The sequence below is a fragment of the Acomys minous genome (genome assembly GCF_964271855.1).
Source record: "Acomys minous genome assembly, chromosome: 2".
Lineage (NCBI taxonomy): Eukaryota > Metazoa > Chordata > Mammalia > Rodentia > Muridae > Acomys > Acomys minous.
The window spans coordinates 131,517,634-131,531,011 of NC_140484.1; the positions used below are offsets into that span (position 1 = coordinate 131,517,634).

The window sequence follows — 13,378 nt, forward strand, 5'->3', positions numbered from 1 at the left end:
CAGAGAAACCTTGTCTTGAAAAAAAAAAAGGAAAAGTTAGACATGCAGACTATCAAATCCAGCAATTATGCTCCTGAGAGACAAATAGAGAAATTAATAGAATATGTGTACATAAACATTCATAAGTATAATGCTTTAACTGTCCCAACTAGAAACAGCTCAAATGTTCTTCCACAAAAACAAAACGCAGTCTACATAGGCAATAGAATCCCACAAAACACCTCATAAAACTTTTTCTCCATTAAAATTGTCAGGAATTGGTCTGACTGACTCAAAAATGAATATGGAACAATGAAGGGCGATTTACAATTCACAGGGAGCACACAGGGGTGCAGGGGCGCAGGGTGTGCTTGCTCACTCAGTGTTGTGTCACAGCGTGGAATGGGAGGAAACTGGCACTTAGCAAGGACTCAGAAATATGTGAAAAGATAAATAACAACAAAGAAAATGAGGAGGAGGAGAAGCAGGATGGAGAGGGAGAGAAGGAGGAGGAGGAGAAGGAGGAGAAATTTAATACCCACAATACTTTGTATCATTAGTCCAGAAGTAAGTACATAGAGCAATAAAACAGACTGTGATGTTTGTAGGCAGATCCTCATGAGTACAAAATTCACTGTGTGCCGGAGGAGGAATTTTTCTGTCAGAAAAGAAAGAGTATACTGCTCAAAAAACCCCCTCCCTTTCTTTCTTCTCTCTCTCTCTCTCTCTCTCTCTCTCTCTCTCTCTCTCTCTCTCTCTCTCTCATGTCTTTAATCTCGGTACTTAGGGGGCAGAGACAGGAGGATCTCTGTGAGTTGGTGGCTACCCTGGTTTACATAGTGAGTTTCCAAGATAGCCAAGGCTAAATACAGAAACCCTGTATCAAAAACAAAACAACAACAACAACAAAATAATAAAAAACCAAAAACAAAATAAATATATAAAACATATGAGGCCATCAGCAGAGGGGCAGTTCCTTAAAGAGACACTTATTGGAGAGCTGAAGATGATGCACTGGCTAGTAGCACTTGATGCTCTTGCAGAGAACCAAGGTTCAGTGGCTTACAACCATTGGTAACTCCAGTTCCAGGGGAGCCAAGGATACATATACATACATGCATGCAAATTACTCATACTCATGAAATAAAGTAACTCTTAATTTTTATTTTAGTTCACCTGTCTCCACTCACAGTACTAGAGTAACAGACACATGCAATCTTGTCCAACTTTTATGTAAGTTCTGGGGGCCTGAATTTAGGTCTTCATACTGGTCCAGCCAGCCCTTACCCACTCAGCCATCTCCTCAGCCTTGAGAAAGTTTCCTAAGGGTTGATAGCATTCAGGGGAAAAATGCTAAGTGCTCATTTATTGTAGATTCGTGTACACTGTAGATTCGTGTATACTTAAGAGATGCACACAAATGTGCATTTATACCTCCTTACACATGATGGCAACACTGGAGGAAGGCAGGCAAGGAATGTGTTTAAGACGGAATTTAACACTGGAGGAAGGCAGGCAAGGAGTGTGTTTAAGATAGAATTTAAAATGTTTCTGGGCCATTTTATTTAAGGGTATCTCAGATCTATCACCAAGGACTCCCACTTGGAAAAACTGGATAACATAAGCCTCAAAATAAAAGTGAGGCCTGGTGTGGTGGCACATGCCTTTAATCCCAACACTCTGGGAGGCAGAAGCAAGTGGGTCTCTGAGTTCGAGGCCAGCCTGGTCTACAAAGTGAGTCCAGGACAGCCAAGGCTACACAGAGAAACCCTGTCTCGAAAAACAAAACAAAACAAAACAAAAAAGTGAAATAAAGGGGTAAGCCACTCATGAATCTGATAATGGTATAAACAAAGATGCCAGCTAGGAAATGTGGAAGGAATAGTGGAGCGATAAAAATCACTTGACAAACATTAGCATAGTAAGTGTGCTAGGCAAGAGATAGCAATGGCTGTTAAAATTAACGGATGAAGTTCCATTAGTTGCAGCGTGTCGGGGGATCTTGCTTAGTGTAATGTTTGCATCTGATCATGAAAGACAGGCTACTTAGAAATCTGAGGACTTTATAGTTGTTTTAAAATGTCTTCAAAGTGCTCTCATGTGGTCTAAAGGAACTCTTTTTTTTTTTTTTTTTAGTTCAACAAAAAGAAGACGTGTGTACTGTGTATCTTGCCTGTTTGGGTTCTGGAACAGAATACCGTAGATCCTGTGCTGAAACAACAAGTGTTCATTTCCCACAGTCCCAGGGCCTGGGAAGCAGGAGATCAAAGCACGGATAGAAGTGGTGTTCAGTGAGGGCCCATTTCCTGCTTTGCAGATGCTGAGAACATGTGACTCCAGCCTCTCCTTCTTCTCATGAGGATATTTTTCTGTTGGGGAAGTGTCCATCCTCATGACCTAATCTATATTTCCCCTAATGCCAGCGGCTTAGGGTTAGGGTTTTAACATAGGTGTTTGTTGGATGCATACATTTCATCTATGATAGCTTATAGCAACAACCAGTGTTCCTGTGTGTGTGCGCGTGCGTGCGTGTGTGCATGTGTGTGTGTGTGTGTGTGTATGCTCATGTGTGTGTATATATGTGAGTCTGTGTTTTCTAGCTTCCAATATTTAACCTAATGCTCTAATATTCATTTGTTTTATGATTCTGGAACTCTGTCATTTCACTGAGATTCTAGGACACCAAATAAGTATTTTATGATCCTAAAATATTATCATTATTTTATTCTGCCTTCAGAGTTCAAAGGTGCCGCTACCCTTCTTTCTTTCGTTCCTCCTTCTGATCTCACGGCAGCCACAGCAGATGTCCTGTGAGTCCTCTCAAGTCCCATAGCTTCACCACTGAAGTCTTGTGACCGCGCCCGATGGCCCCCAATGCAGACGGGGAACGCCCAGCATTTCACCATAAAGCATGAAGCCAATAGGCCCCTGTGATATATGAGGGAGGGGTCTAACTTCCAGGCTATCTTAAAAACTGATTTTTTGGGTGTCAAATATGATCACATTTTTGAGATGGCTTATGCTCTTTTACTTTAATCTGCTGGGTGAAGAATTACATCTGCATATTTCTGGTTCATAAACCGATGCTCACTCCTAAGATAAACACTATTAAGTATTAGATGTATTTATTTATTTATTTATTATTTACTTTGAGTGTGTATGTGTGCGGGTGTGGGTGTGCCCTAGCATGCATGTGGAGGTTGAAGGACAATCCCTTGAACAGATCCCTCACCAAAGAAGTTGTACTGGAGCAAATTGACAAAAGAAAAAAAAAAAACCTCAATATAATATGTTGCAAGAGACTTACAAATTAAAGCAAAATGAAACCAAAACACAGTCAGCACCAAATATCAGCAAAGGGTGGAGAGACAGGAGCTCTCATTTGTTAATACTGAGAACTCAAGACTGTTACAACCACTGTGGAAAACAGTTTGCTTTGTTTAAAAAACAAAAAACAAACAAACAAAAAAACCCTAATCATCTTCTGGCCATGTGATCCCAATCCTGCTGCTTGATAATTACCCAAAGGAGTTCAAAGCTTGTGTCGGTACAAAAACCTACACACTGTTGTGGCAGCTATATTTATAATTCCCAAACATTGATGTAAGCAGCATGCCATTCAGCAGCTGAATGGATAAATAAACTGGTATATCCACATAAAGTATTACTTGTACAGAAAAAAGAAAGGAGATGCCAAGCCATGGAAAGATACGAAAGATTCTTAGGGCTTATTACTAAGTCAGAGCTAATCTGAAACCCTGCTTACTGTTTGCCTTTACCTGTATTATAAAGGATGGAGTCTACCTCTAAGGGGCAACATGACTTTGCCTCCTCCTTAAGGGTTAACCCAGTGGGACAAGTCAGGGGGCTGATTCGGGGGATCACCGCTAGGAAGGCATATTCACCTTATGATAATGTACTCTTTTCTCCCAGAACTCTGCTCTCCTAAGGCAGTCCCCTTGCACAAGCATGAGGACACAAGTTCAAATTCTACTCAGTGAAGTAAAAATCAGGGTGTGGCCAGGTGGGCACCTGGGACCCCAGCCCTGTGAGGGGCAGAGTCAGGAGAAGTGCAGGGGCCTGCTGGCCAGCCAGCCTAGCTCCAGATTCACTGAGAGCCCTTGTCTCAAGGGGAAGGAGCAGAGAATGATAGAGGAGAATAGCCAATGTCCTCCCTTAGATACACACACACACACACACACACACACACACACACACACACACACACGTACATACCACAAGTAAATTAACTCAGTTAAAAGTAAATAAGTAACAGGAATTTTTAGGAAATGAATTGGCTTTTTTTTTTTTAAACGAGGAAGCAAGGGAGCAGGCTTCTCAGTGGCTTATCTGGGAGGCTTCGAGATGGGCCATTTGAATATTAACAGCTGCTGCCAAAGGAGCCACTTTCATATGCCAGGTACTGCAGCTCATGTTTCTATTGAATTGTGTCATTTCAGTTTTCAGAATAACTTTGCAACTTCAGCATCGACATCCCTCGTTCAGGGATGCAATTGAGAGGCAAAGGTTGCCATGATTTGCCCACACTTTACAGCCAGAAGTACAGAAAACAGGACTCCACGCCTCTGCTCTGGGTGCTAAACTCTCCTCATGAAAGCATGCTGAAGTACCTGTTAACTCCTCCACTCCTCATGAGGGGACCACAGCCCAGAGATAACCCAAGTCACAAGGAGAATGCCGGACACCAACCAGGCCCATTAGATTCCAAAATCTGTTCAACTCCACCGTAGGAAATAAGGCAGAAAATGACAGAGAATCCCTCCAGGGAAGGCCTTGCCCTTTCCTAGGGGACTGACTTCCATCCAGCAGCTCACCTCCCTACTTAGACCCCATTCCAGAATCTTCCTTTCTCTTCTTTTCCCCCAGAGTAGCTTCTGGGTTGAAGAAGAACCAGTTTTTCCCTGGGAAGGTAGAAGAAAGTGTCTCAGGGATTGCTTAGAGAAGGAATGGCCAGAGTAGCACTAACCTGCATCTTGGGATCTCATATGCCCAGGGAGCCCTGTACACATACACAGGTCAGGAGCCAGCATTGAGTGTAAGCACAGCCTGGTGACTGACTAATATCAGCAGCTTCCCTTTAAAAAGTATCTGTTCAGGCTCTGAAGAGATGGCTGGGTGGTAAAGCAAACAAACAAGCCCCCCCCCCAAAAAAAACCCCTAAAACACTGAATTGATGTTCCAGAGGACCCGAGTTTGGGTCCCAACATTCACATGGGGATGGAATGGAAGCTCACAATCGCCTGCAACACTAGGGGACTCTGAGACTTCTGGCCTCAGCAGGCACCATCACCGACGTGCATAAACACACACATAGACACAAGCACATAATTAAAAGTAAAATAGATTTTAATTTGGAACAGACATTCCATTGGGGAAGGAGTTCTTATACTTTTTTTTTTTTTTTTAAGCAGCCAATGATTTTACAAAAGAGGAGCCGCAGTCCCGGATATGAAGCTAGCTACCCAAGGACAGCAAGTCCTCAGGAGCTTGGGACTTGAACCTATCATGGACCTAGTTCTGCTGTTGCCTGGGAACAGAGGAGGGAGGAGCTGACAGAGAGAAGGGAGGAGGGGACAGGGAGAGGGCAACCTCTCAGCAGCTCGGGCTGACGACAGCAGGTGATTTTTTTTTTTTTTCTGCAGCGCGCACACTCTAAGCATCTTTTCTTGATCATCCCACCCCCCCCCCCTTGCTGAGCCGCAAAAAAGGGTGGGGCCGCCTCTCTGCAGCAGAGACGGCGGCAGCAGCGGCTGCGGCATCACCAGGGGTATCGATACAGCGGCGGAGGCAGCTGGGCTCTTTGCTCTGTCTGGGTTGGAGGTGACCGCTGACAACCTTGCTAGGCGGCCAGCTGAAGCAGACGGAAGAGAGACACAAGACTGTTTGCGAATCCTGCCCAGCCTTTTCTCTGCGCCATGGCTTAAGCCCACAGACTTCTTGCCAAGCAGCTCCTTGCTCGGCCGGGGTCTGCGCGACACAGCAGCCGCAGAGAGGGCGCGCCCAGACGCCCTAGGCCTGGACTCAGGGACGCCGAGCCTCACTCCCATCCTTCACGGTCCACAGCAGGTCCTCTGCGGAAGGCGTTTGTAGCCGGTAATCTAGAGACTTTACGGACTTCCAGCTAAACCTCGTCCCCAGGTGCTCTTTGAGGGAGGAGGACGAGGCAAACGGCTGCTAGAGGGAGGAAGCGGTGGGACCCACATTGGCTGGTCTGGGTTGGGGTTAAAGGGAGACTGGAGGTTTGATTTAGGACCACAAAGAGAGACAGGACAGGTTTTGCACCTGGCATCATGGCGTGGCCCTGCATCACAAGGGCCTGCTGCATCGCCCGTTTCTGGAACCAGCTGGACAAGGCGGACATTGCGGTGCCGCTGGTTTTCACTAAGTATTCGGAGGCCACAGAACATCCAGGCGCCCCACCGCAGCCGCTAGCGTCGCTGCAGCCGGCGCTAGCGCCCCCCTCGCGCGCTGTCGCCATAGAAACACAGCCGGCCCAGGGAGAGTCGGATGCAGTTGCCCGGGCAACCGGGCCGGCACCCGGGCCCAGCGGCGACCGCGAGGCTGCAGCCGCCCCCAGCCGGAGCGGGCTGGGCCTGGGCGCAGCCTCGGCCTCCACTTCCGGCTCAGGCCCCGCGGACTCGGTGATGCGACAAGACTACCGCGCCTGGAAGGTGCAGCGGCCCGAGCCCAGCTGCCGGCCGCGCAGCGAGTACCAGCCGTCCGACGCGCCCTTCGAGCGCGAGACCCAGTACCAAAAGGACTTCCGCGCCTGGCCGCTGCCCCGCCGCGGGGACCACCCCTGGATCCCCAAGCCGGTGCAGATCCCTGCGACTTCGCAGCCTTCCCCGCCTGTTCTCGGAGTGCCCAAGCGTCGGCCTCAGAGCCAAGAGCGCGGGCCCGTGCAGATCTCAGCTGAAGCCCGGGACCCGGAGGGCGCTGGAGGAGCTGGGGTGCCGGCGGCGGGAAAGGCGTCCGGTGCAGACCAGCGCGATGCACGCAGGAAGACCGGACCAGCGTGGATGGTGTCTCGTACCGAAGGGCACGAGGAGACGCCCCTGCCCCCTGCCCAGTCCCTGACCCAAGAAGGCGGCCCTGCGGCGGGAAAGGCATCCGGCGCAGAGCATCGTGACACACGCAGGAAGGCCGGGCCTGCATGGATGGTGACTCGCACCGAAGGGCACGAGGAGAAGCCTCTGCACGCAGCCCAGTCCCAGACCCAAGAAGGCGGCCCTGCAGCTGGAAAGGCATCTGGTGCAGAGGAGCGCGACACTAGGAGGAAGGCCGGACCGGCCTGGATGGTGCGTCGCTCCGAGGGGCACGAGCAGACACCCGCTGCCCATGGCCAAGCCACAGGGCCAGAAGGAGGCAAAGGGCGCGCCGTGGCAGATGCCCTCAACAGGCAAATCCGGGAGGAGGTGACAAGTACAGTGAGCAGCTCCTACAGGTGAGACGGGCAGCAGGTGATGCTGCTCATCCTCATCCCTGGTCATCCAGGGTTCATTTCTCATTCTGCCTCCTCTCCAGTGCCAGACCACGCCCTCTGCCTAGCCACATTCCAGAACCCTCACAAACCCAGACCTCTCTGCCCCGCCCCATAGGAAAACCTTTAACATTTTCCACTGTGGTCTTCCCAGCTGTTCTTTGTGCCATCCCTAAGCCACAATTTCCTCCTTGTTGATTAGCACCCTGCCTGCTCCACAGAGACCCTGTCTCTTTACTCCCAGCTAATGGGCGCTTTTCTCTGGTCATCCCTCCCCCCGTCCCCCCCCCCCCCGTTCACCTGGATACTGGATACTGACCCCTAATTGGCCCCACTGTCCCCCGTTCACTTCTCAGTTCTATCCATGCGACCCTTTCTCCTCCCGAGTCCCTTTCGTTCTCTTGGCTTCTTATGTGCTTCCTCCCCCAGTACCTGGCTGACACTCAAGCGCCACACCCTTTTCTACATTCCCCACGCGGTCCTTACAAACGACTCTTCTATTCAACCACTACTACTTTGAAGTCATTTCCCTCTGGCTTCTTCAGTAGCATTGACACATTGAGCAAACCTCTTAGCCTTTCTGGGCCTCAAGCTCTTATCTGTAATCATTTAAACCGATGTATTCTGCACAGTTTTGAGTATTGACTAAAGCCAAACATTGCACTAGCCGTTGGGAGGACCGAGAGAGGTGACTCAGGAGGATTGGCCACGCCTGGGATGGAGTGGAAGGTTTTGTTTCTATTATATTCTACATGATGCCTCCTTATTCTAGTTTCTGCTTCCTAGATATCCCCAGCCCTCGTGCCTCATGAGGCAGCTCCTTTCTCCCTCTGTGTTCAGTGTATGTATTTCTTTTTTTTCTTTTCCTTTTCTTTCTTTCTTTCTTTCTTTTTTTTTTTTTTTTTTTTTTTTTTTTTTTTTTTTGCTTTTTCGAGACAGGGTTTCTCTGTGTAGCCTTGACTATCCTGGACTCACTTTGTAGACCAGGCTGGCCTCGAACTCACAGCGATCTGCCTGCCTCTGCCTCCCGAGTGCTGGGATTAAAGGTGTGCGCCACCACGCCCAGCAAGTATATGCATTTCTTATCCTCTCGGGCACATTCCTATTCCTGGCGAATGAATGCTTTCAATCATAGAAACATCCCCCATCTTCATCCCACACCGTCATCCCTCCCATTACCACCAGTTTCTACAATTCTCCCTGTGCTGCGGCCTTTCCCTTGGCCTTTCAGCCTGCTTTCCTCACCTCTCACCCATCCAATGCATATTTCTGACTGTTTAGCTTTGGGGCCTTAATTTATGTTTCAACCGACATCAGTTAACTGATAAGTCCTGGTTGACTTGAACCTGTAACACTGGCCTTGGGTGTCTGAAGAAGCAGATGTGGTGTCTGATGAGTGATTGAGCTAGTGTTGTGCAGCTCCTGGGGTTCTTCCTCAGTGCCATGGTCAGTTGGTGCCTTTTTTCCTACAAGTGTGGAGGGCAGGCTATAGAGTTAGTGTCTCCTGCCAACACTGTATGTGACCTCTTCAGTGGACGAGACAAGCACCCCTTGACCTCTGCATCAGAATTGCAAGGCTTCCTGCATTCTGCCTCCCACTAGGTACCTGTCTCTGGGTTAACTGGTATCACAACCATACTGGTCTCCCAGAAGAAGTATGTTGCTTCCTTTCAAAGCTCTGGGTCAAGCAAGGACAAAGCTCATTTTCCTTGGACAGCCACAGGGAAGTACAATTATGTTTGTACTAGTAATGGAGAATCAAAGAAGAGAAGGAAACAAAGAAGAAGGGGCATTGAGCACACACACACACACACACACACACACACACACACACACACACACACACACACACACACCCCGAGATGTACTTTTCTGGTTCTGCCATGCTGCTTGTGTTCACAAGTCCTAGGTTATTTATCTGAGAGGCCCATGGATAGCCTGACACTGGATTCCTGCTGCCTGTTTCATCGTCCTATTTCCCTTCTACCACGCCCTGGCGGGTAGAACCTTACCAGGCGTCCAGCGGGATCTGTTCCCTTCTCACCTTCATAGAGATCCTGTCAAGTCAACGTAGAGAGCCAAGGTTCCTACGCTACCATGGGTGGTTGTGTTCAGCTTATGGCTCTCAGCTGGCCGGTGCCCTTTTATTTGTGGAAGATGGGCCCGCCAGCTAGAAAATGAGCATGCTCCTCAGCCACAACTCATTTCAAGTGCTGGTCTGTGTCCTTGTTCCGTATAGCAATCTCCCCTGCAACCGAACCTTACCTGGGACAGACATGCATGCTCTGCTCTACGGTTCTGCTTACACGAATACTGGGGGGGGGGGGGCGGGGGGGGTTAGACTTGAGTAGGGGGCACAATTCTCTTGAAGTGGTGAGAATGTCTTTTAGCCACTGCCAGAATTCTATCAACGTATTATGAACAATCTTTGGACGTCTCAATTTGTAAATCACTTTTTTTCTATCTGTAAAATGCATATATTTGACTCTGTGGCCATCGGTGCCCTTTTGCCATATTTTGAAACATTAAGAAAATGTGTCTCCAGCCTGGTCTGCAAAAGCAAGTCCAGGACAGCCTAGGCTACACAGATAAATCCTGTCTTAAAAAACAAAACAAAACAAAGCAAAGCAAAAATACAAAAACAAAAAACAAAAAATGTGTCTCTATAAAAGGCATTTCTTTAATGAACAATTTAATTTATGATAAATTTGTTATTAAACTTACTTTGTTACTGTTGTTGTCCCAGAGAAACATTAATCAAAGCCTAGAGAAATGGACTTTGGATGAAAGTAGCTGTGAAGAGGTAATATATTCTATAAGTTAACATAAACATACTACAGAGAAAAACTGTCTGGGATGCATAGACCTATCTGGAACATCGATTTTTTTTTTTCCCTTCCCCATTGTCTGACATTCTTTTCCTTCTGGAGAGCTCCTTAATTTAAGTATGCCCCATGTCCACTATAGAGGGGCCTAATGTCACCATAGAAACCAAATTTGGCTCTACATCAATGGCAATCTGATTTATAAGACCTTTGCTCCTGCCACTCTCCATAAATCATGGTGTGTTTACACCGTGGCACTGGTCTCTCTCATGGACCTTACAAGTGACATCCATCACATTGCAGCCATGTGAGCCGTTTGCTTTAACAGAGAGAAAAGGACACATGATTCATTATCATCATATACTGGTCGGTAATACAATGTGCATTTGATATGCAGAATCATATATATGCTAATGTGCCATCAGTGAATAACAGCAGCTCTCCTGTGCTACTCTGGTTTTGAGAAATTGTTTTGTTCGGCAGCTCATCTGATTCATAATCCATCACAGTGGCATGGGGTTTTGGCACTCAAATGGTATCTGAGGTATCTTTGTCATTATTCATAATCATGAGGTTGATAAAAATTTTAATACATTCTTTTCACTATAATACTATAAAATTGAGAACTGTGTCTTAAAAGGTAGTTTTTTTTTTGGGGGGGGGGGAGGTTCTTTGTGACACTTGACCTAGCATCCTCAATTAGGAAATAGATAGTCCTAAGGAGGAGATTAAAATTCCCCTCCCATTCAACCCCATTGCCCCGGCTGTCAGCTAATGGGGATGGATGTGGTAGCAGGTGCTCCCTGTGGTAAAGCTAACGACAGACTCTTCATAGATGAAATCAGCAGCGGCTCTGGGAGGTGAAATTGGTAACCCGGAATTAAATAAATTGAAAGAGCCGTTGTTGTATGCCTTCCAGCCTTGTGTGAAGGTCAGACTAGGAGGGTCTGGCTTGGTTTACACGCCCTGTGCGCCAACTGCACACTTCCCTAGTTTTCTTCTGCCGAAATCCTAGCAACACCTCCAGACAGCCTCAGCCACTGGCTCTCTAGCGCTTCTCTTGGTCCTGCCTTTCTGAATGATTCCTTCCTTTCTAGTCGCCACGGCACACTAGCTGAACTCTTCTGTCTTTGCTTACTTGTCGAAGATGCTCACCCACATCTCCACACTGAACGCTCAAATGAAGGGCTGTGTTTTGTTGTGTTTGTATGTTCCACAGCCTAATGCTGTCATGGATTTGTTGATCATATAGGACTTTTAGGGCCTATTGAAAAGTTTATTCATTTACATACTGACAAATTTCCTGCAGTTTCCTGCAGTTGAACTTACAGCATAGAATGACAACCAAGGCCTGCTAGATGCCAAGCAGGGTGCTGGGGTTAGCAGTGAGTGGGCTTTAATCCTACCTGAGGAAGGAGGTCATGTCTTCTCTAACTAGAACAAAGCCTGAATCCTGCGGAGTTACACCAGGAGAAAATGCTGCCATGGGGGAGGCCACTGAGACCCACTGGCCTCTCTGCACGCACAGTCTCTAAAGATGCTGGTTCAGGGCCTGGAGAGATGGCTCAGTTAGTAATGTGATCACTGTGTAAGTATGAAAACCTGAGTCCAGATGCCCACAACTCAGATAAGGTTTCAGGTGGGACAACACGCATCTGTCACCTCAGCTCTGGGGCAAAGGATGACATCCCTTGGAGGTTAGTGGCCACTTGGCCTAGTTAAACTCGTGAGTTCTAGATTCATGAGAGACCTTGCGTCAAAAAATAAGGTAGAGCATGACCAAAGAAGACACCTGATATCAACCTCCGGCCTCCACATCATATGCACATGTGTACAGATGTGCACACGCACACAAATGGGTACACACACTTTTTTTTTTTAATGTTGATGTATAGATGTCCTACCCAGAAATTCTGATGCAGTACATCAGGGTGGCCTGGACATCTGAACATTCTCAAATTCTTGGTGATTCTGTAGCCAGCCCAAGTTATGTCAGGGGTCTCAAACTACGGGATATGGAAGAGCCGTCTGGAGAACTTGTGAAGCTTCAGCTCCCTCGGCCATGCCCTCAGGCATCCTATTTGGCAAGTTTAAAGTGGAACCCCAAAATCTATTCTTGTTGCTAAGTAAGACTTGAGGCTTTCTTTGGCCAAACACTATTGTTCGTTTTTAAGGGATGAGTGGCCCCTAATGCTAAACATGTTTTTTTATTCAAGTCTGTTACATCCTCCGCTTAACTAATTTTTCTACATAGGATCTTATATAGATGTATAATCATACATATAATTTAAAAAAATATTTTATTAATTTATTCATAGTACATCTCAATTGTTATCCCATCCCTTGTCATGTAGTTTTGTTTTGTTTTTTTTTTAAAGTCTGTTGTTAGCTTTTTACAATTTAGTCTGTTGTAAACTCATTGGATTTTTATCTTCATGTGTAGAATGAGTTAGGGATCAAATCCCCCGGGCTGGAGAGATGGGTCAGCAAGCAATTAAGAGAAGTTGCTGTTCTTGCAGTGGTCCTGAGTTCTCACCACCTATACTGGGCAGCTCATAAGCACCTATAGGTGAGCTCCAGAGGAGCTAACGCCCTCTTCTGGCTTCTCTGGGTACTCACACACATGTTCTCAGACACACATATCCACATAAGTAAAAATAAAATAAATCTTAAAAAAAAAACTTTTCCCTCTTCCCTCTCTTGTGTCATTTGTACCATACACCACCCCCTTTTATTTGTTTATTTATTTGTTTATTTATTCATTCATTTATTTATTTATTTATTGAGACAGGGTTTCTCTGTGTACCCCTGGTTCTCCTGGACTCACTTTGTAGACTAGGCTGTCCTGGAACTCACAGGGATCTACCTGCCTCTGCCTCCCGAGTGCTGGGATTAAAGGTGTGCACCACCACACCCAGTTACGTCCCATACCCCCTTTCCCCCATTAATAGACAATCTCTCCTCTAGCAAATAAGTGTCACATATATTTGAGTATCATTCCTGGATCCCTGGTTCTGTTTCATTAGCCTGAGCCGATGCCACACTCTCACTTCCTCTTATTTTACATTGTCCT

At 46.9% G+C, this 13,378-nt stretch overlaps 1 protein-coding gene across 1 annotated transcript in view; it reads left to right on the forward strand.

Moving 5' to 3' along the window:
* Window positions 1-5,580: 5,580 nt before the first annotated feature.
* Window positions 5,581-13,378, forward strand: part of MAP6 (microtubule associated protein 6) — a 78,393-nt gene continuing 70,595 nt past the window's right edge. Inside the window, exon 1 of the mRNA XM_084773984.1 lies at window positions 5,581-7,444. Within this exon, the coding sequence (XP_084630110.1) occupies window positions 6,291-7,444 (1,154 nt within the window). The 5' untranslated portion in view covers window positions 5,581-6,290. The remainder of the gene's footprint in view (window positions 7,445-13,378) is intronic.